General features: G+C 37.4%; 1 protein-coding gene across 8 annotated transcripts in view; it reads left to right on the plus strand.

Annotated features, from left to right (window-relative positions):
• The window catches only part of MAP3K4 (mitogen-activated protein kinase kinase kinase 4), an 83176-nt gene that overhangs the window by 39251 nt on the left and 15941 nt on the right, over positions 1-27984 (plus strand). For 4 of the 8 annotated variants that reach the window (XR_014850802.1, XM_085055311.1, XM_085055312.1 and 1 more), the window contains exons 4-18: positions 1540-1782; positions 6959-7105; positions 8301-8458; positions 8803-8919; positions 9331-9430; positions 9517-9600; positions 11674-11940; positions 13765-13914; positions 14923-15084; positions 17534-17667; positions 19221-19299; positions 19986-20064; positions 22277-22373; positions 23259-23375; positions 27133-27233. Coding sequence is in view for 7 of the 8 variants with exons in the window: in XM_085055311.1 (XP_084911437.1) it covers positions 1540-1782; positions 6959-7105; positions 8301-8458; positions 8803-8919; positions 9331-9430; positions 9517-9600; positions 11674-11940; positions 13765-13914; positions 14923-15084; positions 17534-17667; positions 19221-19299; positions 19986-20064; positions 22277-22373; positions 23259-23375; positions 27133-27233 (2035 nt within the window). In the remaining variant the exon portion in view is untranslated. The remainder of the gene's footprint in view (positions 1-1539; positions 1783-6958; positions 7106-8300; positions 8459-8802; positions 8920-9330; positions 9431-9516; positions 9601-11673; positions 11941-13764; positions 13915-14922; positions 15085-17533; positions 17668-19220; positions 19300-19985; positions 20065-22276; positions 22374-23258; positions 23376-27132; positions 27234-27984) is intronic. The other 4 variants (XM_085055310.1, XM_085055313.1, XM_085055315.1 and 1 more) reach the window with 4 other exon arrangements.

Genomic DNA, 27984 nt, shown 5'->3' on the forward strand with positions numbered 1-27984 from the left:
TGCACTTTTGAGTGTGATTTTTTTGTATGATCTCAATAAATGGCTTAGAGTTTTTCTTGGGGTGTTTATAAGAAGCATTTGAAACATTTCATATTGGGCCTGCAGAAGATTAAGCTTAGTCAGATTGAACAATAGCAGTTTAGGTGTCTAGTACTAAACCGTAATGTAATTTCCTGTTATCCTTGGTGTTAGAAAATGATATTACAAATTTATTGATTTTGGCTGTTATTTTTGCTCACAGACTAGTTGTTTAATAAGAACTGAATTTCCAAAAACTATATTTGCATCACCATGAGGATTGTATTTCTTAAATTTTTTTTTTGTTGTACTGTGGAAATGTAGTATTTTCATGATCTGTTTGTTAATGAAAACTTCTTGTATGAAAATCTTCAGCTGTGATGCAATTCTGGTACTGTATTTTTTTTTAAAAGAGAGTAAAAAGAAGACATGAATATTCCATCTCAGAATGGAATTTAGATTTAAAACCATCTAAGAAGATATGATTTTAAATATGTGTTTTAATCTTCTGCGATATTATAAAACTTAAAGGTTTTTAAACTTTCTAGGCAGTATTTTATCATTGATCTAATTTCTGGTAATGTTTTCCTCCCTTTTGTGGTGATTTATTTAAATTTGGCTGAAGAAAAACCTAGAAAAGGCTAGTTATGTCTACTGTATGAATGAAGGATATTCAGATGTCATAGTCAGCAGCTGAGAAACGAGAATAAGAATAATACAAACTTAATTTGAAACAAATCTTATCCTTAAACGATGACCAGTGTGTTGCTGTCTTTGAGAGCTACACATTTCCTGCAGTCCAGCTTTTCCTTCTAAATTAAACCCCAAAGTGCCTCCATGTACAGCCTTGCTTTGAATGGTATCACAATGTGTATAGTTTAGATTTCTAGGATGTTTATTTCATATAGTCCCAATTATCTTCTCTAATTAGAAAAGCAATTTTATTTAAGTGTAATCTTAATTTAAATGAAAAGTTAGTTTATTGTTAAAAAGATCCCAAAACCCAAAAAAACCACCAAAGCAACAAACCAGTTTGATCTCTATATTTAATCTTTCTTTTTAAAACAGTTTAAATTTAAGATCTACTAAAATTTGAACATTACTTTTTGTGTACTTTGGCTTAGTTTAGCTAGTGACACTTTTTCAAATATTGCATTCATTTACAGTGTGGAGTTTTATGTGAATATATCATTACCTGTTTGAAAAGGAACAAGGTTATGTACCTGGTGTGGCTTAGTGCACACTTGTTCCTCTAGATATTGTCATAACAGAAACACAAAGTAAGTGATTTTGTTCCTTCCCAAGGGTCATTAATTGTTTTTCCTGAGAATGATGATCCTTAAAAGAAAGGTAGCTTTAAAAAGCCCCCAGTGACATAAACTTGAAACTTCAGTGGTTGACTTGTCAGTTAATAGACTATTATCTTTTAAAAAACGTATTTCTGTGCATGCTACTTTAAACAAATCCAAAATCCTAAAGAATTTTAAGGATCCTTTTCATGATACCTATTTTTTGTTACAGTTTTCAGAATTTCCAGATCCCATGTTGTGTTCAGATTATGTGCAGTTACTAAATTTCCCACCTTGTTGCGAGCAAAAATGCAGCTCTGTGTCATGGGAGGAGTTGAAATCCATGGATTTGCCATCTTTTGAACCTGCGTTCTTAGTCCTCTGCCGAGTCCTGCTCAATGTTATCCATGAGTGTCTCAAGCTGAGGTTGGAACAAAGACCTGCTGGGGAACCATCTCTTTTGAGTATTAAACAGGTTTGCTTCAATTGCTTTTTTTAACATATATTTCCTGTTTGAAATACTTTGAAATACTCATTTAATTATGATGTGGTTGTCCGTTTAAAGAGGATTAATGTAAGAAATTACAATGTATAATTATGTAATAATTTTTGTAAATAGTCCTGTATTTTATGTGGAGATCTGCTTTTTGCATAATAAATAACTGGTCATATATACTTCTCTGATTTAGGTTTCCAAATAAAACCTGGTGATTAAAAATACTATTAGCGAATGAAAGTAAACAGTATTAGGTCCATTTGCATTATAAACTGTGTAATCTTCTTTAGCACATTTTCCTTCATTTGGGTTTCTTAGGCAAAATAAGCAGTTTTAAGGGTCTGTATATATCTTTTTGATTTGATAATTTTTCTCTTGCAAATGTAAGACATCTGCTAACATGCAGTAGTCATATAATGAAAATTAAGAAGAAAAACAAAATTAAAAAAAAGATCTTCCTCAGCATATTGTATTATGTAAGTATATGATATTTTCTATGGGTAGTGACCCAAGATTGTCAATCCTGTCACTGGTTGAGAATATTGTATGAGGATTTATTTTTTGAAGGCTGTCAGGTACAATGAAGGATGTTTAGATCAATGCCATTTATCCAAGTGTGGTCCAGGACATATTAAATTCACCTGATCTCCCTTGCGCCCTGGTGAGCATAACTCTAAGGGTAACCATCTAAATAAGCTCTTCTTGGACTGATAATGATTTCACATTGCAGTTATTTGCTGCTTCCTGTCCCACACAATATTTCTGAAAAGGCAAAGGAGCTGTGGAGGATGTTTCACAAAGAGATCTGTTTGTTTCCTGAAGAATTATAATTCCTAAAATCTGGACTCCTGTTTTGAGCTTGCTCAAGGAGTCTGTTTTATTCTGCAAGTTCACAGTGTATTACAGAATTACAGAGAAGTCTGTATTAGAGATACTCTGGTCAACCTTCTGGAAGCTGAGTCCTATAATTAAATTGGTCCCCAAAACCAAATTAGATTATTATTATATTAGAGCATTGTCAGCAGGTTGAGGGAGGTGATTCTGCCCCTCTACTCAGCCCTAGTGAGATGCATTAAGAATGCTGTGTCCAGTTCTGAGCTCCTCAGTACAAGAGAGACATGGAGCTCCTGGAGCAGCTCCAGTGGAGACAACAAAGATGATTAGAGGCCTGGAGCATCTCTCCTGTGAGGAAAGGCTGAGGGAGTTTGGCCTGTTCAGTCTTGAGAAGAGACACTAAGAGGGGACCTCATCACAAAGTCCTGCATCATGCTCTGCAGTCCTCAGAAGCTGACCATCTGGAATATGATCAAACCAGCTATCTTCAGTCATGCTGCTCTCCTGGCCACTGGGCAGGGATGCAGAACTTGTATGTAACTCAAGACAGCTGGGCCATCTTAACTGCAGACATAAGATTTTCAAATTCTTACAAGGTATTATTCAGGAAGGAGAGCTGCTGCTGCAACACAGCATTCTGGAAGCAGTACTGTTGCACTTCCTTCTGCAAGATGATCTTCTGGGTAGGCTGCGGTGCATTGGCTTTCTCTGCATTGAGGGCCAGGGCCAGTATTTTATTGTTGTACTTTGGTGAGACTTTACTAGTAGAGGAGTTGTTTATTATTTTTGTGTTGATTTTTGGTACAAGCAAGGCATTCAACTTTGCAGTCCTCAAGGCACCCTCTCCTGCATCTGGAGAGGTGGCAGAGAGACCTGGACAAATTAGACAGGCAGTCGCCAGCCATATGAAGTTTAAAAAGGGCAAGTGCCAGATTCTGCATGTGTGACAGGTCAACCCAGGTTGTGTGTATAGAGTGGGGAATGAGATGCTGGAGAGCAGTGCCACAGAAAGGGAGCTGTGGGTCCTGGTGGATGGCAAGTTGAACGTGAGCCAGCAGTGCCCTGGCAGCCAGGAGGGAAAACCCTGTCCTGGGGGCATCAGGCACAGCTCAGCCAGCCAGGCAAGGGAGGGGATTGTCCTGCTCTGCTCTGCACTGGGGTGGCCTCACCTAAGGTGCTGGGGGAAATTTTGGGTGAGACTATTAAAAAGGCATTAAGCTGTTGGGGAGGTCCAAAGGAGGGCCATGAGGATGGTGAAGAGCCTTGAGCGGAAGCTGTATAAGGAGCGGCTGAGTCACTTGGTCTGTTCAGCCTGGAGAAGAGGAAACTGAGGGGAGACCTCATTGCAGTTGACAACTTCCTTGTGAAGGGGAGAGGCAGACACTGATCTCTGTGATCAGTGACAGGACCCAAGGAATGGCTTGAAGCTGAGTCAGGGGAGGTCTAGATTAGATCAGGAAAAGGTTTTTCACCCAAAGGGTTTAGCACTTGGAGCAGGCTCCCCAGGGAAGTGGTTACAGCACCAAGCCTGACAGAGTCCAACAAGTGTTTGGACAATGCTCTTGGGGCTTATGGTGTGATTTTTGGGGTGTCCTGCACAGGGACAGGGGTTTGACTTAGTGATCCTGCTGTGTCCCTTCCAATTCTGCAGGATTCCAACATGATTCTTTCTCTATAAGTATGTGAAAGGAGGGTTCCGAGAGGATGGAGCCAGGCTACTTGGTGGTGCCAAGCAATAGGACAAGAGGCAGTGGGGAACATGAGGAAGAACTTCTTCACTGTGTGGGTGACTGAGCACTGGAACAGACTGCCTGGAGAGGTTGAGGAGTCTCCCTCTGTGGTCCCTTCCAAGCTTACCCATTCTGTGATTCAGGTCCTTGTTAGTTCAGATGCTGAATACTTGCAGTGAGAGAGAGATTCCACTGCTTTTCCGGCCAATCTGCTCCTGTGTTTCATTTTATTCCTGGTTTTGGTTTTGTGGTTTTGAATTTTTTTTTTTGGTGCATATGTGGTTTTTTGTGGTTTTTTGTTGGTTGTTCTTTTACCCCTTGTATTAGACAGAATTTCCTTTAAGCAGCTTGTTCCTGATGCCTCATGTGGGGTCAGTGTTTATCCTTGTGAAAGAAGTGCCCTCATTTTCTCTGTAACTGCCCTCTAGGCATTGGACATCTGTAATTAAATTCCCCTTCCAGATTCTCTTTTCAAGGCTGAACAAACCCAATTCCTTGAATTGTTCTTTGTATGCAAGTAGTATAACACAGTCTGTTTTTTTGTAGTGATTGACCTAGTGAACCTTATTTGAGGCACTGAGACCTTTGAGTGTCCCTTGCTTTTTGGTACCATTTGAAATATGTTGCAGTACTGAGTGAATGTATCAGGCATGCTAGTCCTGTCACTTAATTTCTTCAAGGTGGCATTAAATTTTTAAAGAAATAAATTTGATTTTCTGTAAAAAGTATACACACAAAAAGAAAACTAACACAGACCATATGCCTCTTACATATGCCTTTTTTGCTGCCTTCTTCCTTTTTAGCCATCTTGCCCATGTTTCACTTTCTGTAGTAACTTTTGTAATACTGATGGTCCTGTGTTTTTGGAGAGAGCTATTCTCTTTTAATGGCAGTTTAGTACCTGAAGAGTTCAAGATTGTTCTCAAATTCAGCATTGGTGCTTAAAGTTGGATGTGCATATGTACTTTCAGGCATGGGTTATTTCTGTTTGGTGTTTAAATTTGGTATTGTTTGTCTTGCCCCACCTGCTTTGAAAAAATGATTTAGTGTACAGACTACCTAAACAAAAGCAACCCATTAAACAAATCAATAATAGTGATAATATTTTCAGTTTTAGCTGTGTATTCTTTCATGTGCTCATTATACACCAACATTTTGTTTGGCCATTGCCTTGTGAATTTCAGTTTCAAAAGTTGATGCTATGATTAACACTATGGGTTTTTTATAAATGCTATATTCTGTTACTCAGTAGCATATCCCTGTAAAAGAGTATTCTTTAAATTTAAAAAACCCTATTTTTCATTAAGTTCTGCAAGTTTATTTTGGAATGGACATGGATTGAAGGGGAAAAAAGCCCCCCATAAGTTAACACAAAGTACACTGGATGTGAATGAGTGGAGTGAAGAAGCACATTCATTTTAAAATACATGACATGTTAGGGATATAAAAGCATCATTTTATATTTCCACAATATGAAAAAAAAGATGATTTCCCCTCCCTTTTTCACCTAGCTTGGTAAATTTTCAACTGTCGAGTTCAGACTGTTACTCTCGTTTCCTCTGCACATCGGGGAGCACAACATGATGTGTTCTGGCCTGTAAAGGATTCCAAGGACTCTTGTCATACTAATAGCATTCTTGTGTATTTTTTGATTTCATACCATTATGCTTTCTCATACATTGAGTCCACTATATCGATACTTTGCCAGGAAAGCCATTATAGAAGATTTTAAAAAGCATATTAACCAACCAACAATGGCATTCCCTATGACCCTTCAAACTTACAGACTTCGGATTTTATGAAGTTGTTGCTGAGAAAACATCAGGAATTGTATACCTGAAGACTGATAATGATTTCAGAAGAAAACACGCTTAGCACTGGAAGGGCTTCAAAAGAAAGGCATTTGTTGGTGTAGGTTTGAAAGGAGCCTTTCTCAATGTATGCTCCTGTACCTGTGGTTCTGCGTGTCTCTTGAAGTATATAAAGGCTAAGCTTTCAGGGAGAGGTGACAGCTGTGCCAAAGGTGACCCCTTCTGCATTGAAAAGATAATTTTCCTCATGTAAGCTTTGCCCAGGGAAGCACCAAAAACCCACTTACTGTTTTCAGGTCTGGTATGGATTTTGGATTTGAGGGCACCTGCCCATTAGATTGGCAGTGAATTCACTGCAGTAAAACATTTCTCTAAGCACATCTTGAAGACATCACATATTTTTTCTGACTTGCTTCTGTTGAAACTGGTGGTTTGGCTGAGCCCTTTTGCCTCTTTCTAAACTAATTATCCAGTAAGTTGCTTGCTGTGGCATTGTATAAGGACTCAGTCTGAAACATCTGCCTCCATCTCCATTTACATTTATGTGGTAAATAATGGGATTGCCATTAAATAACCCTGGAAAATTAACATCATCTTTCCTGCAGATGTGTAGAGCAACTGTATATGTTTCAAACAGCTGTAGAAATGTATTTAACATATTTAGACAAACATAATAACATATTTAGACAAACTGGACTGACAAATCAAGCTTGCAATGCCCAGCGTGAATTTAAGAGTAATGTCTTGACTGATGGCAGTTTTTGGGTTTTTCTCTTGTAGCTAGTGAGAGAGTGTAAAGAAGTCTTGAAGGGTGGTCTCCTCATGAAGCAATATTACCAGTTCATGTTACGGGAAGTGTTAGATGACTTACAAAAGGTTGATTGCAACATTGATTCTTTTGAAGAGGATCTGCATAAAATGTTAATGGTAAGCTTCAAAAAGGAGAGTTTAAGTAAATGTATTAATCTGAATACTGCTAATGGAAATCTGTTATCTCTTTTAGGGATAGTTACCCTTTTTTTCCCCCCCTATTTTGATACAATTTTGTTGTTTTAATGGGCTTGTAAAGGTAACACAGAAGCCAGTGCTGTTTTAGCAATGATTTTAGCAATACTGTGTTTTGTTCCACTGTACAGTATATTTGTAAATTTCCTGTATCTACAAAAAATGGTTCATGTATAGAACTGTCAATTCCATAAGTTTGACCTAAACTTTTAATAAATTTTTAATATTGAATAAAATATTATTTTTTTTACTAACATTACATCTTACTGTATTGGTATTGCATACATGCATAATTAATACCTTATTTTTAATGTGTATTCATGATTGCAATTAGTTAAAGAAGTCTTTTTAAGAAAAACACTTGGCCTCTGAAAGATAGAGGTTGGAAATGAATGAGCCTGAAGGTCCCTTTCAACCCAAAACATTCCATATTCTATGATCTTGGCATTATTATGGTGTAGTCTGAAAATGCCTGAAACCAGTAGTAAGTGTCTTAACCATTTTTGAGGAGGGATTTTATGGATTATTGAACTGAAACAAATTGCAGGTGATTTTTTGCATTCAGTATGATTCTGAAGGGCAGATGGTTGATGAAAAATTGTACTTACCTGGATTTTTTATGTTGGTTTAAACAATAGTAATTAAATGAAGGTGAGAGAAAGACTTGATATAAAGGAACACATAGTGTAATGTAGAATCTCAGAAACCTTTTCATGGCACTTACCTGTATGCAGGAGGATATGTTCAGATAAAACCTTTTGAAGTAATCCAGTTAATAAAAGGTACAGAGACTGTTTTTCCGCAGTTTAGCTTTAAAAGCTCAGGCTACTGTGTGTATTCACTAATACAATGGTAAATAGCAGCACAGCAAGCAAGGTGGTCAATATTTTCAGGAAGGTATTGTGGAGACATAGAATTTAGGACTTCCTGAGCCATAAATTGCACCTTCTGTGTGAAAATGTGGAGCTCGTTTTCAGTCATAGCAAATGAAAATTATTGTAGAAATAGCTTCTAAAATTATATAATATTGAGTTTTTCTGTTGATTTGAGAAGTTCTAGTCCTTAAATTAGACCATGTGTAACAATTTCTGTTTAAATGATCTCTTTCCTTGTACAGGTTTACTTTGATTATATGCGAAGCTGGATCCAAATGCTGCAGCAGTTACCTCAGGCATCTCATAGTTTAAAAAATCTGTTGGAGGAAGAATGGAATTTCACCAAAGAAATAACTCCTTATATAAGAGGAGGTGAAGCTCAAGCTGGAAAACTATTTTGGTAGGTTTTATTTAATTACTCTGCTTATGGTGGTGTTTTGTACCAGGCAGTTATTCAAGTCAGCACTTGTTCGAGGTTCCCAGATTGGACTTGTTGAGGTATCAGTAAGCAGCTGGTAGTCTTTGTGGATGTATGGATTATTGCAGTGGCTGTAGCTGTAGGATGCAGTAGGTGCAGGTGGTCCTGACTCTGGCTGTAACAGACAGGACTTCTGTGGGCCTCAAGATGCTGCTTGTTTCTGTCAGTGGACTTGGCAATAGCTCTCTTGCATTAGGAAGGAAGAAGTTTAAGGTGCCATGCTACCTCAGTAAGACTCTGAAGTTCTACCATTTCTGTTGCTACAGTGATATTGCAGGAATGCTGCTGAAATCTACAGGAATATTTTTGGATTCTGGACTACAAGACAGCTGTGATGAATTTTGGGCCAGTGCCGATGACAGTACTGCATCAGATGAAATCAGGTATTAAGCCCTTTGGCTTAATAGTAACAAAACACTAATGTTTTTGTACCTCTGACAGGTGCATAATGTATTTTATTTCTTAGAATGCAAACTTTGTAAATGCAAGGCTCCATAGACGGTATCAGTGTATTTCTGTGTGCACTAGTAATGAACCATCATTTAGTTTTTTTGAAACCTTGTAACCTTCTCTTTGGTTCAGGCTATGAGAGGTTGTTTATGTAATGATAGTTGAATGAAATTTTTATATTCTTATCAAAAATATAGCTACACAAGTTCAATTTATTTGTCAGCTGCTTGCAAATATTTGTGTTCTTTCTATTAACATATCTGCAAATAATTATTTTCTAGTGGCTATGACAATGTAATATGATTTATTAAAACATCGTCACTTCATTTCTGCCAATGTTTCAGGAGGTCTGTTATAGAGACCAGCCGAGCACTGAAAGAGCTGTTCCATGAAGCTAGAGAAAGGGCCTCCAAAGCTCTTGGTTTTGCTAAGATGCTGAGGAAGGTAAGTTAGCAAAGTTTCCTCTTATTTATGTACTTTAAAGAAATTTAGTCTGAAAGCATGTTCCTTTGTTTTGTTATTACTTGTAGGACCTTGAAATAGCAGCAGAATTTGCATTGTCAGCCCCTGTGCGAGATCTTCTGAATGCTCTGAAAACAAAAGAGTATGTGAAGGTAAATTCATGTAGGTAATAAGGTTTAGAGGCATGAAAGTGAAGTGAGTATGCTAAGCAAAATGTCAAATGGTATTGGCATGCTTTCAATTTTTTAATGGGACATCTATATTTCAACATTTAAAGTGTCACGTATTTAATATTGAATTGTGGTAGTCAGATTATTTTCTGTACTGTGTTTGTGTGAGTGAGAATGCTAGTCTATGTTTTGGAAAATTGGTGTCTTAATTCCCTGTTTTCCCAAAGATTGTCATTGTGACTGAGGAGAAGCCTTTTTGTTTTCAATAGTACTCACTCATTTGTGGGGGAGGAGTAATAACTCTTAGTGAGTGCTATGAAACAAATGGTTTCAATTCTATAAGGTAAATGGATTCATGTTTGAGTAGATAATCTCAGACTATAGACCTGTGTTTTGCTTTTAAAAAGCAACAGTATTATAGTGGAGGTCTGCTCTAGCAAGCTCACTAGAGAGTAGTAAGGACATGAGCAATGCAGGGACTATGTTCTGGTCCAGAATAACTGGCTAGAAAACAGCAAAAGTAAGTTAAGCTCTTGTTGCTCTATATTTATTGCACTATAAACTCCCACATTTGTGGTTTTACAAAATTCCTTAAAAATTCCTAGGTCAGCAAGTCTTTTTTGTAGTTTAGAGTAAGTAACTGCTTCAGCAGATTAAATGTATTTCATTTATGTTCAATTTTGTCCTTCCATACATTTATTATATATAATTCCCAGTTGGGAAATAATGCACTAACTTTTCATTACATAATTCTTAGATTTATATAAATGTTTGCTAAATATAGAAATTTGTCCAAGGGAAGACAAACACGCTCATAGGAGAGAAGTTCATAAAGGGTTGTTAAGTACATGGATGAAACAACTGGCTCACCAGGGCTCTGGTCTGTGAATTGTTTAAGAGTTGTAAAATGGCCAGGGAAATCAGTGTATGTTTACTTTAAAAAAAATATTTTCCCCCAAGTATCTAGTCTTGGCTGCTTTAAGACACCATATTAATTTTAGTAGACCCTTTTAAAGATTGGTTCATTGTTCTTATGTGCATTTTTTGAAGAAAAAAATGTATCTTGAGTTTGACATCTGTTATACAGGGGTTAAATGACACAATTTTGATGATGATCACTTTATATATTGGCCCTCTAATGTCATGTAGGGAGCTTAAATTTTTAACAGCCTTTTCAGTCAGATGCTCGTTAGTTTTGGGAATCTAATTTAGCTTTTAGTAACAACCATCTAGTATTTTGCATTGGCCTATGGATTATAATGGTTTTAATTATAAAATATATCTGCCTAATGGTAGAAGTGTTGAGTGCAGTGTTTTGCCTTAGCTTGATGACATCACACTCTGAAAAGAGAAAATTTCACTCCAGTGTCAGTCAATTACCTCATGTCAAATCAAGATATTGGTTATTTTACTGTTTTCACAATCTGCTTCTGGTGCCTAATTTGGTAGAAGTATTGCTACCAATGTGACATATAATTGGAAGTAGTTTTTAAGTAGTAGCACTAGTATTTTATTAAAAGAGAATACTCTTACTGGACTTAATCTAGCTTTTGTGAAAGTAGGAGAGTAACTTCAGGCAGATTTTTTTTTTTTACTCTTTATCTTTTGTAGCCATTGAGAAATGTGTGAATTCTGAAGGAATTTTACTTTTAATACTCCAGTCTTTCTTGACTACTTTACTTTTTAAAGTATGTGTATATATATTTTATACTTGTGTGTGCATATATATATATGAATAGTATATAGGTGAAACTGGATTTCTTTTGTAACAAGATTCCTTTAGAAGAATATCTAGAATGATTAACTGGACATACATGGAAAGATGTCACTGAAAAATGGTGATCCAGTGGATTCAAAAGAAATAATTTCTTATTATGCATTTTGAGTTCCAGTGCAAAAATAGCTGAATGTATTGTTTTAGTATGTATATTGTGCAGCTTTTTAGGATGGAAATTCTTCCTGTTGCTTAAATGATACTATATAACCTATTTAATCTACTTTATTTGTTATAAAAGCCCATGAGATTCACTCATTCAGTGAATTTTTTTTCTACAGGTACTAATCCCCGGACTTGAGAGTTTACAAGTATTTGTACCAGGCAGTATTGCAGGAGAAAAGTCTGTGATTTTGCAGCTCCTCAATGCGGCTGCTGGGAAGGATTGCTCCAAGGATTCAGATGAGCTTACATATGAGGCCTACTTGCTAATGACCAAACACAGTGACAAAGACCATGAATTAGATGACAGCTGGAGTGCATGGGAGGGTCAGCCGGTCAAAGTAGTGCCACAAGTGGAAACTGTCGATACTCTGCGCACCATGCAGGTGGGTTTGGTACTTTTCCCCTACTGTTTGTCATCTCCACACTTCCATGAGAGCTTATTCTATCAGATGAACTGGAGTAATTTAAGTGAGGCATGTGTCCTTCTATAGGTAATAAAACTTTAAATTCAGGAATAGGATTGATTCTTAGTTGTGTTAAATGCAAATATTAAATGGATTGTAGCATTTCCTGGCAGGATTAGTCTCTACAAATGTGCATTTTTCAGGGTTGTACTTGTATAATAGATACTTTTAATATCTAGTTGGGTGTTCAGAAGTGTGGATAAGACTTGAAAACTGTACATTTTATTAAGAAGTCAACAGCCTCTAAGAGCATGTGATGGTTGTGTACTTTCCACACACTGAGGCGTGAAAGCAGTTACTCTTGATCTTGGACGAAATGTGACATTTAATGTTAAATTTCTGTGGAAGTTACTGGATGTTCAGCAGTTCTGCAGGAAGAAATGTCTCCAGTCATACTTTCCTTCTTCCCAAGCCAAGAGGGGTTCCCTGCCAGCAGTTATGCTGCACTCTGACAGCTAACCAGCTCCCTGCCCCTTGTGTTCTCATATCCTTATGTTAAGCTACATGAATTTTCCTTTTGGTATGTCATGCAGTTCCTTGGATCCCTACCGTAAATGGGCTGTACTGTCCACGAAGAGAGTGACTTTCCATGTCGCTGTGCCTGACCTTTAGCATTCAGAAGGCTCTAGCAATTAGAGGCAGTTGAAAAAGTCACTCCTCTACATACTGCTGCTTTTAACGTGCCAACATGTTGTTTCTTGTTTGTCTGTTGTTCCAACTGAACAATAAAAAAAACAGCACTTGATTGAGTGTTTAGAAGCTCACTGAACTTCTATCGAAATTAGTATTTCATTCAGAAAACAAAAACAGCAATAGATGGAATTTGGTTTACAAATGGTTTCTTACATATGTAAGTGTACATAAAACACTGTGTCTGTGTTTATATGTCTGTAACACTAGGTATTTTTAAATCCAGTACTGAAAGGTTAGAAAATAAAAAGTCCTTCAGAAAAATTCTGTCTTTAAAAAATGCATTTTGATTGCAAACTAGAGAAAATGTAAGACATTGTTTTAAAAATACTCATCAAGTGAGAGAATCTCATCAGCACAAAGAATTATGAGCATGGAATTATTCTTTGGGGAGGAGGTATTGAAAATCAGGATGAAGTAGGTCTTGCATTGTGAGTAACTTGTTGCACGTGCATTGTCTGTAGTTTGAAATCATTAGAGCTTTGTGTGGCAGCACCATCTGTGACTATATGCTTTCATAGACTTGTGCAATGTCAGAGCTCTGGTTTCCAAAACATATTACATGTCTGTAACTTTAAAATTTTGAGGAAATACTGTGTGTTAAATCTATGTCTTTTCCTGTTCAGTAGTGGGCTTTTGTCCTGAAGTATGTCACATTTCTTGGATAAAACCCCTTTGCTGATGTGATGGTTTTTACTTCCATCTGCTTTGAGAAAATATAATTATTTTTTGCCTAGCGGTCACTTTTTTTTTTGTGTGTGTAACTAATCTGAAGATCATTTAATATAATGTTCCCCTTCCAGAAGTGAATAGGACTGTATTCCCTGTGAAAACTTGCTGTGGCATTTGCCCTAATGAAACTCTGCTCACAAGATGAAAGTTTGAGTTTAGTTGCCAGTATCAAGCTTTTCTGTGTGAATTTAGATTTTTATGAATAGTGACAAGACATGCCTTTCATATCTTAGAATTTAAATAATAACTGGTTGGTGATAGTGGACATGTTTTTATAGAGAGGATTTTGTTTACAAGGTCTAGTGGTGTCTTGTGTTCTAGGTTGATAACCTCCTCCTTGTAGTCATTCAGTCTGCCCACCTTGTGAGTCAGAGAAAAGCTTTCCAGCAGTCTATAGAAGGGCTGATATCTCTGCACCAGGAACAGACATCCAGTCAGCCAATCATTGCCAAAGCTCTGCAGCAGCTAAAGGTAAGCAGGTTTGGGGACTATTAGTCGAAATTGATGGTGCTTTGCACATTGATAAGTAAAAAAGTGGAAGATTTGATTGCAAAGCTAATGGCATATTCTGCAATTTTAAGTTATGTGGTAGTCCTCTATGGACTTTACTCTTTGTACAATTTCCACTCTGTCTTTGCAAGGGACTTGTTGAGTGCATTTTTGAGCTATATTGGTGTAATCATTTCTGCATTGGGTAATTGGGAATCAAGTCCATAATGTAAATGAAATACCATAGCAACAGAGTGAATAAGTCTTCCGGTGAGAGCAATATTGAATTGAAATAAACTGTATGATTTGCTAAAAACAAATTTGTCAAAATCAATGATCTGCAACGAATGACTTTTCTTCCCGTATTTGAAGATGCAAAAGTGGGTACTCTCTCTGTTTATTTTCTCTTGGGTTTGATGTGGGATTTTAGTCCTTCTTTGCTTGCATGTGTGATGTGAGTTTTTTTTGTTTGCTTTTGTTTTTGTTGGATGACTGTTTTCTTTGATGACTTTGTTTTGTTTGTTTGTTCCTTGGGCTTTTTAAAGTGGCAGTATCAACTCCCTGCATTCAATAGAGACTATGTCCATATTCCAAGATGAAAATAGAAACAAATGCTCAGTCACACTACAGATAGTAGAACTCATTTTCTCCTTTCTTGTCTGTTTTGGTTGGATGTTTTTGTTTGTTTTGTGGTTTGTTTGTTTTGTGGTTTTTTTGTTGGTTCCTCACTCACCCTTTTGCTGTCTTTGTTTTTAAAGTTAATCACATGCAAGCAAACTTTATTATAATACTTGAGTTAATTACAAGACTTGCTTAGTGTAACTGCTGGAAAGTGTTTGTTTTTCCAAGACTGAATGAATTCCTGTGGCATTATAGTACCTTTTCATTTAAAATAATGTAATTGTTAGAGTCATGTTTGCTTTATATTTTACAGTTGACAAGACTAAATAATGTTTTGATGTCCCCCCATCCCTTTTTGTTGTTGCTCAGAACGATGCATTACAGCTATGCAATAACATTAGCAGTGCCATTGATAGAGTTGATCACATGTTTACATCTGAGTTTGATGCTGAAGTTGATGAATCTGAATCTGCCACTTTGCAGCAATACTACCGGGAAGCCATGATTCAGGGTTATAATTTTGGGTTTGAGGTAAGGAAACAAAAACCGATTGAAATTTCTGGTTGTCTATTGGTGCAAATAAGGTAACTAATAACTGTGGAAATACGAAGAATTTATAGAACCATTGAATTGTTTAGGTTGGAAAAGACCTTTGGGATAATCTGTTCCAGCTGTTACCTCACCACTACAAGGTCCACCACTAAATCATGTCTACATCTACACGTCTTTTAAATACCACCAGGGATGGGGACTGAGCCACTTCCTGTGGCCTGTTCTAATGCCTGACCACTCTTCCAGTCAAGAAATTGTTCCTAATATCCAATCTAAACCTCCCCTGGCTCAATTTGAGGCTGTTTTCTCTTGTCCTAACACTTCTTACTTGGGAGACTGACACTCACCTCACTATAACTTCCTTTCAGGTAGTTGTAGAAAGCTGGAAGGTTTCGCTTGAGCCTCCTTTTCTCCAAGCTATACAACCCCAGTTCCCTCAGCTGCTCCTCACAAAACTTGTGCTCCAGCCTTGTTGTCCTTCTCTGGACTTGCTCCAGCACCTCAATGTCATTCTTGTTGTGAGGGGCCCAAAACTGAGCACAATATTGGAGGTGTGCAGCCTCACCAGTGCCGAACACAGAGTACAGTGCCAAGTACAATCACTGCCCCACTCTTGCTGGCCACGCTCTTTTTGATCCAGGCCAGGATGCCATTGGCCTTCTTGGCCACCTGGATAGACACTGGCTCACATTTAGCCAGGTGTCAACCAGCACCCCCAGGTTCTTTAATTCCAGGCAGCTTTCCAGCCACTCTTCCCTCAGCTTGCAGTACTGCATGGGATTATTGTGACCCAAGTGCAGGACCTGGCACTTGATGTTGTTGAACCTCATATAGTTGGCCTTTTTCCAAAAATCCAGCTTTCCAACCCATCTGCAGAGCCTTCCTACCCTCCAGCAGATCAGCACTCCCATTCAACTTGATGTTGCCTGTGAACTGACTGAGAGTGCTCTTGCTCCCCTGGTCCAGACCATTGATAAAGACATTAAACAAAACTGGCCCCAAAACTGAGTCCTGGAGAACCCCACTTCTGACTGGCTGCCAAAATGGTGCAACACCATTCACCACCACTCCCTGGGCCCACCCATCCTTCCAGATTTTTACGCAGTGAACAGACCATAGGCAGCCAGTTTCTGCAGAAGAATGCTGTGGAAAATGATGTCAAAAGCTTTGCTAAAATCTAGGTAGATGACATCCACAACCTTTCCCTGATCCACTAAGTGGCTCACCTTATCATAGAAGGAGATCAGGTCAGTCAAGTAGGACCTGCCTTTCACAAAGCTGTGATGGCTGGGTCTAATCTCCTGGTTGTCATGTACTAGATGATCCATAACTTTCAGACTGACAGCTCTGTTGTTTTCTGGCTCCTACTTGCAGTCCATCAGGTAGATGTGCCTCACATTTGGAAATTTCTAGTGAACTGTGGATTCCCAGTTTTAGCAGAACATCATAAAAAATGTGTAGCCTCAAAAATTTTACATGAAAATAATTGGGAAGCAACAGATGAATCTGATAAATCTGTTAAATTAGCAATGCCTGGAACTCTAAAAAGCTTTTAAGAACTTGATTTCAGCTTAGTCTTGTAAGCTCTGCTGCTTGGCAGATGATATCAGAATCATTGAGGTTAGAAAAGACCTCCAGGATCCAGTCCAACCTTCAACTGAGTTCCATCATACTCACTAAACCATATCTTAAAGGGTCATATTTACTCATTTTTTGAATACTTCCAAGGATGGTAACTCCACAACCCTGTGGTTTAGCTTGCCTTCTCACAGTTTTTCAGCCTAGAATAGCATAATACTGTAACATGAGACATTCAGAGTTTATGGTGGTTCTTTGATGCAGTGCAAGCTTTTGAGTGCTTGCCTTAGAGTGCTGGAATTCAAAATGTTATGTTCAGATGATTTAACTATTTTGCTATTTGATTCCTGTGAGCTTTTTAACATTTTTTAAAGATTGTATCGTAGCTTAACATACTTCTAGGATAGTCTTATAAGAAACAGCTGGTGTTTGTTTGATTTTTAAGTGCCATAGGTAACTTCTTTATCCACTGATGTGTCCTGTAATATAACTGAAAATAAACACTACCTTGCAGTTCAATCTCTGATTACAGAACCAAGTGTTTATGCAGGATGTTTCTTCAATGATGTGTACACTGTTAAACATCAGCATGTGCCTGATACACACAGAAGAATGCAGTGTGGCTCAGTACTGCCTCTCACTGTAGCATATTTTGTATCATAATTTTCTTAATTAATTTTTTTTCTGTAAATAGGCAACTGCTTGCCTAAAATAATTTTGTGTAAGAATAGGATGTGACTGTTACCATACTGTAGAGTTCTGCTAGCCTGCAAATACTCCAGTGGATGTTGCAAGTGGTACTTTTGATCTTCTTATTAATATGTGAAAAGTAATCTTTAGTTTCTTGCAGTACCATAAAGAAGTTGTTCGTCTGATGTCTGGAGAATTCAGGCAGAAAATTGGAGACAAATATATCAACTTTGCCAGAAAATGGATGAATTATGTGCTAACAAAATGTGAGAGTGGCCGAGGCACTCGACCCAGGTAACAGCCAATTTCTTACTGCCATGATAGTTTTTGGAAGAGCTGAAGGGTTGGGCTCACAAAGTTGGAGTAAATGGAGTGACATCTGGCTGGCAGTCAGTCTCTAGGGTGTTCCTTGGGGCTCGGTTTTAGGGCCAGTTTTGTTCGATGTTTTTATCAATGACCTGGATACAGGAGTTGTGTACATACTAAATAAGTTTGCCAACAATACTGAATTAGGAGGAGACATTGATTCCCTGAAGGGCACAGCGACCATATAGAGAGAACTTGATAGATTATGAGTGCTGCATAGTAACCTACCTTATGAAATTTAACAGGGTCAAATACCAGATTTTGCCCCTGGGGTTCTGTAACTCTGGGTATACATCTAGATCAGAGGCCTAGAGATTGAAGTGCAGCCATTCAGAAAGGGATCTTGGGGTTCTTGTTTGTATGCTTTGAGTCAACAATGTGCCCAGGTGGTGAAAAGGGGCAAAGTCTATCCCGGGATGCCTTCGGCACAATAGATCTGGCCAACTGGAAGGAGTGATTGTACCGCCATATTTAGCATGGGTGCAGCTTTGCCTTGAGTACTGTGTGCACTTTTGGGCTCCACAGTTGAAAAAGGATGTAAAAATATTACTGTCTAAAGAAGGGCATTGGAGATGGTGAAAGGACTAAAGGACAAGATGTAATGAGTAATTAAGGATACTAGGTTTGCTTAGTTTAGTGAAGAGGAGAATGAGTTGCTATCTGCAACTTTTTCAGGTCTTCTCTGTAGTGGCAGGACAGGAGGAAATGAATTAAAGCTGTGTTAGGGGAGGTTCAGATTGGGTTTTAGGAAAAAGTTCTTTACTGAGAGGTGGTCAAGCACTGGAACAAGCTCTCCAGGGACATGGTGTTCAAGAACCATTTAAACTGTACTCTTAACATATGTGTTGCCCTGGGTGGAGTCAGAAGTTCAACAATGATCTGTGTGTGCCTCTTCCAACTCAGGCTATCCTATGATTCCATTTGGGTTTTGTAGGTTGCAGCTGCTAGTTATAGTAGGTCAAAGAGGAGGCAGTGGGGGACAGTAAGTGGCTGAAGACTCAACTCACTCCAGCCAAGTTACTTACTTGTTTTACATATCAGTCTAGGCCATGAAACCACTGATGCCCAGTCATTACTAATTGGGTAGTCATGAAATCTTCAGTATCCTTTCAGTCTTGTTTCAGAAAGGAGCATTTAGTCAGGGAACACAGTGGTTTGGCTTGTTGCTCTGAAACATGTTATGGTTGATGACACTGTTTTGAAGGTAGCATGTATATGGAATTACATACATACCATGGCCTGCTCACCTTATTTGTCAGTGTCCATGCTAAAATCAGTCTTTATCTGAGTATGACTGGGCAAATGTAATAATACAAGGTAAAATTTTTATGTTTTATGTATTAGTCTGTTTTCTTACAAAGATTTTATCGTCTTTTCTAGAGAAAAAAATAACTATTATCTTCTGGTTTTGGATGTGGTTGAAACTCAATGATGGCTTTAGCCAAACAGCACTTCATTTTCTGTCTTTTTCTTTGGCATAGATGGGCAACTCAAGGTTTTGATTTTCTTCAAGCCATTGAGCCAGCATTTATTTCAGCTCTCCCAGAAGATGACTTCTTGGTAAGAATAAGTTATTCCTTTGATGTTTATTTGTAAATACTTGTGAAGCTATCAGGATATGTTTTCAGGGATACTTTTTATAAAACAACATCTGAACACAGATGCAGTGCTGAAACAATTGCTGCTGTATATCACTGTTCAGTGATTTTAACTGTTAAAATCCCATTCATGAAAATTTTGGTAGCTTCGTGGGTAGATAAGGAAAGTGGATTTATTTTAATATTCAGGGCTTCATAGTTTTTGTTTTCAGATTTTCATCTTGTGATTCAGGCCGTCATGTTCTCACTCATTTTTTTTAGGTGTTTCTTCTTGGAATGTGGAGAGGGAGGGCAGAGAAGGTTGTTCTAGCTTTTTCCAGGAATCTTGATTTAAATTTTTTAACAATGGACATTAAGTTCAACTACCTTTATATTTTGAAATGTTCTTTATGATATGTAACTGTTCAGTTCTTAGTTATGTAATTTTGACAAGATCAAAAGGCAAGACAAAACAAAGACTTCCTAGCTTTAAAAAAATAAAAACACTAATGTCATTCCAGAAGTTTAATATATTAGGTAGAATGTAGGGGTGTTTATCTGACAGATTACATACTTAAACAATGTAATTTTGTTACTGTGAGCTTTATCATATGAACATCAACCTTCTTGTAACAAAACATCACAACTTTTTTTGTTTGTCTTTTCTAGAGTTTACAAGCTTTGATGAATGAGTGCATTGGCCATGTTATTGGAAAACCTCACAGTCCTGTTACAGGTTTGTACCTTGGTAAGGCAGAAGTTACTGGCACTTGTTCTGGAGCTTTGCTGCTGCTGTTACAGAATTTTGATTGTAAAGTTCTTTTAAAATGTGAGAAGTACCAGTAAAAGTATTTTCACTGTTTTTGTGATTGTTGATGTGAAACTATTAGTACCTGATAAGGTGTAAATACATGGTTGTTTTAGTCAAGAAATTTCAAAACTTTACAAATGGCTTTCCCTTGATTTTGTCCTTGAATTCCTATGGAGTCTTGCAAGTCTTCCAGGAGAGGGCTGTATTATTTAAAGGTTTAGTAAAGAAGCGATTTTAACTTTAAGAAGGCAGTTATAGCTCCCTCTCTCAAACTTTCATTGTGGCACTGCAGTTAATTATATTTTGGCACCACAGATGTTTATGCTTCTAATGGACTTCATACTATCAGGTGCACATGAGTTATACATGAGGGCTTGATGACAGAGCAGAATAGTTCCTCAATGTAAAATATGGCATAGTGTAAAATACATAGTTATAGATCAAAATGTTGATATCATTAGAGTGAAATCAACATATTTGATTGTGTATCTTGAGAAAATAATATTTTATCAGCTGTGTGTCCCTTTTGTGCATTTCTTTCTCAGCATTGTTTCTCTCTTCCTCCTCTCAACTCCATTGACTGGTTTACTTTTCAAAATACTTTGTCATCTTTTTTATCTTTCTCTTGGTGTCCACTTCCTGGGCAGGCTTGATGATAGAAGACATGGGAGAAGGGTGATCTGCCTCCAGGAAAGCTTGTTTTGTTACCATTTTGATGAGAAGGTTTTATAGCTGACAAATCTTTTGCAATGAAAGTCAGTCCAATGCTTCGGAAAGAAGCATAGTCTAAAATCAAATTCAGCCAGATTCTGCACTGTGGTGTAAGACCTGTACATTGACTTTTAGTACTGTTGTTGAGAGGGAGGCCTGTTTTAGGTGAATCACTAGCATGATGATGCCAGAGTATTGAAACTCTTATAAATGCTATTGCAGACACATCACATCACACAAACTAAATTGCCTGACAGCTTTTGTCTCAGGGGCTTAGGGAGGGGGTGACACAGATGGATGGTGAAGACTTGAACAGCAGTCTGAAACTTTAATAGATGTGAAATTTAACATTAACTGTATCCTGGCTGGAGATATTGCAGGTGCCCATTCCTATCTGCCGATGAGGAGAAAAGTAAGACTTCTAGTTACGTTTGCATACCATGTTGATGGACTTAAACCTACTGTAGTCTTTACCCCTTTTCCCAAAGCTGAGGATCCAGTTGTGTTCATGCTGCTGCCTCTAGACAAATAGCTGTGGATCTCCTGGTGTTTTATCCTGTCTTTTTGCTTTGTGAAACAGCCTGTGTCCTAAGCTGGGTGGGTTAGGATCTGCCCTCTGTGTTTCCCACTAGCGTATTTGCCAATTATAACAGGACAACCAACACCTGGCCCTGGCATCTTTTGCTTGCCCTGGTAGTGCAAACAAGGCAGAAACTCAGCTCACTAAGGAGCCTAGCCTGGCAGAAAGTACTGACTCACGGTTTGATGGGCAACCAGCTGTCTTGAGATGTGATTGCCACAATTATTTTCTTACTAATTGGAGGAGTTGAGGGAAGGTGGTGCAGTCTGCTCTTGGAGACACTGAATTCGTTAGGCATAAAGGCAGTGACTACTCATTTGGGTTTTGCCTTGTCCATTTGTGCCACTTCCTTGGGGCAGACTATCATGGGGAGCATTAGTATGGGTAAAACTATCTTATGTGGGGTTTTTTCCACAGCTTAATTTGCTTTCCATTATTGTCTGGGAAAGTTTAATTCTTACGCAAAGAGAACATAATACTGCTGTTTGGTTTGCTAATTATTACTTGGTTTGTTAATATTTATTTTGCAAGAAGATAAATTAATTTGTGAAGTAGAAATAATGAAGTAGTTTTTATGAAGTATGTACACATTTTCTAATTATTAGTTTTTAACTATCTGGAGAATTTTCATTATTTTATGGATGAGTTAAATAATACAATAATATGAAAAGTATTACTACATACAATTGATTTATTTAAAGTTGGAATAATGTGTATTTTTCTTAAAGGATAAGAAAATATGTGCCAGTTCACACTTAACTCTGTAAATAGGAATTTGTTTTAATTTTGTGTCTTGAAATGGCCCTAAAAGAGTTTTTCTGACATCTGAGTAAATGTGATCTGTTTTTCTGTTTGCAGCTGTTCATCGAAACAGTCCCCGTCCTGTAAAAGTGCCTCGGTGCCATAGTGATCCACCCAATCCTCATCTTATCATCCCCACGCCTGAAGGCTTCAGGTATTTAGCATTAGTACAGCATTTTAAACTGTTTTATCGTCTCTTGGCTATGCTGAATCTCAGTAAGTGGAACACCTTTTTTTTCCCTTTGAGGGCAAAGCAGATAAAAAAAATTAGCATGTAAGTGATCCAGATTTTATTTATGTGCTTTTAAGGACAATACAAGTTTCTTTTTCTTGCTGCTCGCCCACCCTGGTTTCTATTGGTGCATGCATTCTCACTTTGAAGTCATTCTTATCCCCTTTATCTTTCCTGAAACCAGTGTTTCAATGTAAAAAGCTTTAATTCAGTGAAAACTGCTCATCAGTAGGATTTCTATTTCCTTCCCCGCTTTGAATGCCTGCCTGAGTTCCTGTGGCAGTGCTTTCTGTGGTTTACATCCATGGAACTTAAAAATGTAGCATTCTGAAATATGGTGGCATTTCTGCATCGTTACCAACCTGCTGTGAATAAGCTTAAAACAGTGGATCTTTTCTCCTTCCTTTGAAAGAGTTGACATGAGAATTAATGCAAAAATAGTTAAAAAAAAAATCTCGAAATAAGCATCATCATGCATAATTTTGCACATAGGTCCCTATTTTTTCAAGAATATGACAACAGTGAGAAACTCTACAGTTGGTGTTTTTTTCAGAAGTCACTTAGTTGTTGGCAGAAATTAGTGCTATTCTAAAGATTTGAAGATTTTTATTTTGAGGATTATTAGTACTGTACACATTGGAAGCCCATGAAGAGACCCAGAGTTACTCCACATAAAACTCTATGTAATTGGAAAACTTTTAAAATCAGGCATCATTTTACACACTTAAATATTTTGTTTCTAAAACAATCTTTCACCTCCGTACATATTTTTTTAACCGTTTCCTGAAGTTTTTCTTCTTGCCACAGCACGCGGAGTGTCCCTTGCGATGCGCGGAGCCATGGCAGTGTTGCTGTCAGTCGCCCTGCTCCTGTTGGGAGCGACTCAGCCCAACCCAAACCTCTCAGCAGTGCAAATGAGACCAGGTAGCTCCGCTCCGTGACCTAGCAGACTCATCCTACCTACATCACCCACATAACTGTTTCCACATACATCCTAATACATCGTTTGCACCCTGCTCTTCCCTCCCATCATGTCTCCCACTGGCTCCTTCATTCATGTTTGACTTGAGCAAAATCACTTCTTACAAATTGATGATGAGACCACACTTCAAAATGTCTGAACAATATGGTAGTTAAAGCATGCAGTTCTGATGTAGATTTCAGATTTGCTCAGTAAAATGTCCATGAAATGAACATATGCCAGTCAGCTCATTGGTATAACTTCAGTAAATAATTAGTACTGATAACTAACACTTAGAATCATAGAATCACTTTCACTAAGATAACTGTAAGATGCATTAAGCACCAGGATTTTATTTTATTTTTTCATGTTAGCTACCGGTTTTGGTATTGTTGTTGTCCATCATAAATATTTTGAAATACTACATAGTCGCAAATGCAAAATTAAACATGTGAGATTCTAGGAGGATTTTTTAAAAAATTATTTCTTGCTACACCTTTGACTTCTTAGGGTGGTGCAGAATAAACTTAAAATGGGAGACAATTCTTATATCAGGATATGTAATAGAAACCATTCCTGTAGCATCACAAGTCACTTTTTTTTTTTTGACAGAACTATGTTAGTGTATTTTTTGGTTTTTGACCTTCAGTTTGGGTATTATAATATCAGACTGTTGGTATTTCTTCTTTCCATGTTACAGTCAGACCACTGACATGTCTCCCAATTTTATTTCACTCTTTTTTTTTCCCTGCACCTCTGACTGTGAAAAGCCTTCTCTTAATGCAGTGGTGTTATCTTCAGGTTTAAAAACAGCTTTTTGGATTCTTATTTCTACTGCAGAGTACTGAAAGTTCTCTGGGGCAGAAATTAATATGAATGAATATACATACCTGACTGCATCACACGGCTGATAGAGAAAAAAATTAAGAAGTGGTGAAGGAACAACAGACTGATGGTGACCAACATGAACTTAGATATGACTTGATTTAGAATTATTTTGTAATAAATAATTTTCAGTTGTAGCAAACCATTATTTGATTTATTATCAGATGCAAAGTAGGAGCATGCATTAAGCTGTTAAGAGGGAAGTAAATTGTCACTTTTTATATGCCATCTTTTTGCTAGCTTTTTCAGTTTATTTTTATTACAAGATGTGACTTGCACCTTTTACAGTAGCCTCCAGATGTAGAGCTTGAGTCTAGGCCTTTTTTTTGGTTGAAAATATATCTTGAAATTTTTGTCATTCAAACATAAACGTTATCTATCCTTCATGCCTCTGTTTTAAGCCCCCTCTTGAAAAAGACAGAGTAGGCAGTAGTCTGCAGTGTTTGAATAGCCCTTTCAAGTAACATTCTAGAGAATTTTCACTGAGCGGTTCTGGCAGCTTTACAAGCTGACAGTGTGATGGATAATTTGTGTTTTTCAATGACTTGTATTTTTATTAAAGTTCTCAGCTTTTGTTTTTCTGATGGTTGTTCATAAAATATCCCACGATCTTGTTTTGTTTATGCACTGTCTGGATTTTTAAGTAGTGTTTAATACCCTGTATGACCTAGGAATAATTTGAAGAAAAAATTTATGAAAGTGGAGACAGAGTTTTGAAGGCTGCTGGGGTTTTTTACGGGTTTTGTTTATTGTGGAAGGCAAAATACTACAATGTAACATATTGGTACAATTTTTTTTTGTTTGTTTTAGTATAGTTGAGAGAAAGCTGCAAACTTTTGATGCATTGCAGTCTTAATTATGGATTTCATTTATTTGTGCTCCAAAAGAGAAATTGAATCTTTTGGATCCAGAAAGTGTTTTGTGGTTTGGCAAAGTGTGGAGTCCAGTGCTGGAATAGCACAGACAGAAACTTTGTACGCTTCCCAGAAACTCTTCAGACATTTAAGACATGATTATAAGCATTAAATATCTATGAAAAGTTGAATGTAGGAACTTTGTAAATCAATTGTGCTAGGCAGTGCATATTGCACAAATGCCACCATAGTTCTAGTGAACTTCTTCTGAATGACAGCAACCAAAAGAAAAAAATCAGTATTATGTAACTAGAAATTAAAATCCAAAGCAGCAATACTTGGTTGTTTACACTGAAGTTTCTGATATTTATATATTTGCACTAGATTCATGCTAATAACGTTTGTAGATGTTCAACTTCTGAGCTAACTGGGGTTATTATTCATAATTTTATTATTTATCCAGGGCTGGAGCTAAAAATTACCAAGCATTCTTCTCTTTTACTATTATTTTTGCCTAATAATGTGCGTACAGACTTTCTGGATTAATAAAAGGTGTAGATGCCTAAGATAGGCCTGAAATGGGTTTTAGGCACCTGAATTCAAAGCTGTGGTTCTTAAGGTCCTCTGTCCAGCTGCTGCCTCATTTCAGAGATGGTTTAGCTTTGCTTCTTTTTAAGCATTTTATGCATCCAGAATTGTTGCTCTGTGTTTTCTGAGAACCACCTTAGCCTTCGTGCTCATGAAAACCTCAACTTCCTTAAGAATAATGAGGATTTTCACTAGTTTAGTTTCAGTTCCTGCTCAAACATATAAAATTTAGGTGGGTAGTAGTAGGAAGTGCAAAGCAAACATCATATGGAGAACATTTGCATGGGAATAGGTTGTCTTCAGTTTTGGTTTCTGTTTTTAAGATTGTCGATTTGAGGGTTTTTCTGATTTTTTTTTTTTTAAACTATTCTTGGGTAATAATCAGATACAATTTGGAAACATCTTTAGGGCTGTAGGGAAGTCCTCTCATAGGTGTGTGTGCACCTTGTGATGCCAGGTATCTTTCATCTTTTTGTACTTGTTAGTTTTCAGTGAAGGATTTAACAACGTTGCCCACTTTTCAGTAACATTTAGCTCATACCTCTAAAGCATTATCTTTAAGGAGACATCAGTCACAATTCTTCCCCATCAAACTTTAAAAGTTGAAAGGGAGCTTTATTGTAAAGGGAGTGAATGGTAGAAAGACTTCCACAAGGAATTTATGGCTCTAAAACATGAGTGGACTAATCATTGTCTGGGGCTGGAGTAAGGTGCCTGAAGACCTAAGAATTTAAGTCTTGTTTCTCTTAGTATTGTTTTCCTTTCTGTTCAGCCTTCTTATTCATCTGGCTCTTACTCTGAGGCATCTGATTCTATTCTGTGCTGTGTGGAAGAACTGGGGCCTCCAAGCGATCAGGCTGTTGATTTAACAGTCATTTAACAGTGTCCTTTCTGTCAGCCAGCTTGTCTCTGACTTAATGACTATGGACTATGACTGTATTTGCAGTGCACTAGGCACATATGAATTCAGTTACTACCTTTCATCTGATGATGTGGCTCACATTATCACCCAGCTGAATCACTTCTGACTGTGTATCCAAACCTGGCACAAGCTGCATCCTGCAGCAGCTGTCTTAGTAGTAGTTACAAGTCACGAAAATGGATTCTGTTGCTATGGGCACAAAACAGTTTGAAGTAGTTTATGCTTTGGAAGCTTAGGACTTTTTCATAGAGCAGCATAACTAAAATCATATAAAATGTCTTCAAGTGGGGGAAAAATAGCATAGAGAGGGTTTTCTGTTTACCTTTCAGCATCTGTTTTTCTTTCATGTTGCTTTCATGGTTCATATCCTTGTCTTCAGAGGTTCTGTCTCTTAAAAACTGCAGTTAAATTAGCATTGCACTAAATAAATACTAATGACAAGTTAATTAGTATGATGGCTCTTTTTAACAGGGGTTCCAGTGTCCCTGAAAATGATCGACTTGCTTCAATAGCAGCTGAGTTGCAGTTCAGATCCCTTAGTCGTCACTCCAGTCCCACTGAAGAGCGAGAAGGTGATTGTCACAGTAACAAATTGTGACCTGGATGTGCAGATGCTTTATGTCATTAACAAATTTCTCTCTGTTCCCAATTCTTACCCTTTCAAAAATTTTTTTTCACCTCATCGCATTCAGAAATCTTAGATTTTTAACTTGTAGGCTTATATTATCAGAGTAAGTCCTTCTGTTCTCAGACATACCCACTATTCTCTTGCTGTTCATGTTGTTTCTGAATTGTATCTGAAGGGATTTCTTGGTGTCTTACTAAGTTCCAATGTTCAAAATAAAATTAGTGACATGATTTATGAATTATATACCCCATTTGATAGTAAATTCCAAAACACTGTTACTGAGGTATGAACTGCATCCATCTGGACAGTAAAGTGTTTTTGGTTCAGTTCTTTATCCCTGCAGTACTCATATTACAAATACTTGCTGTTATTTGAATCCTGGAAGAAGGGACAGGATATATGACTTGATGTCCTGATCAGGGCTCTTCCTTCAGGTTCCCCCAGCCCCTCTATATGTGGTATTTATTGCAACAAATACCTTGAAAGATTGATTGTGCAAATTAAAAGGAAGTACAAAATCTGAAGCAAAATGGAGTTGATATTGTGGCCATCCACACTGGATTTCATAGAAATGCCTTAAAAATTGTTATCAAGAGGTGTGGGAGATTTTTAAAATCTGTCTTATGTTTTTAAGCAAATGTTGAAAATATTGTCTGCTTCATGCTTACTCCTTTTTTTTTTTTTTGTATCTGTAT

The sequence above is a fragment of the Lichenostomus cassidix genome, chromosome 3 (assembly GCF_008360975.1).
Source record: "Lichenostomus cassidix isolate B80296 chromosome 3, HeHo_3.0, whole genome shotgun sequence".
In the NCBI taxonomy this organism is placed as follows: Eukaryota; Metazoa; Chordata; class Aves; order Passeriformes; family Meliphagidae; genus Lichenostomus; species Lichenostomus cassidix.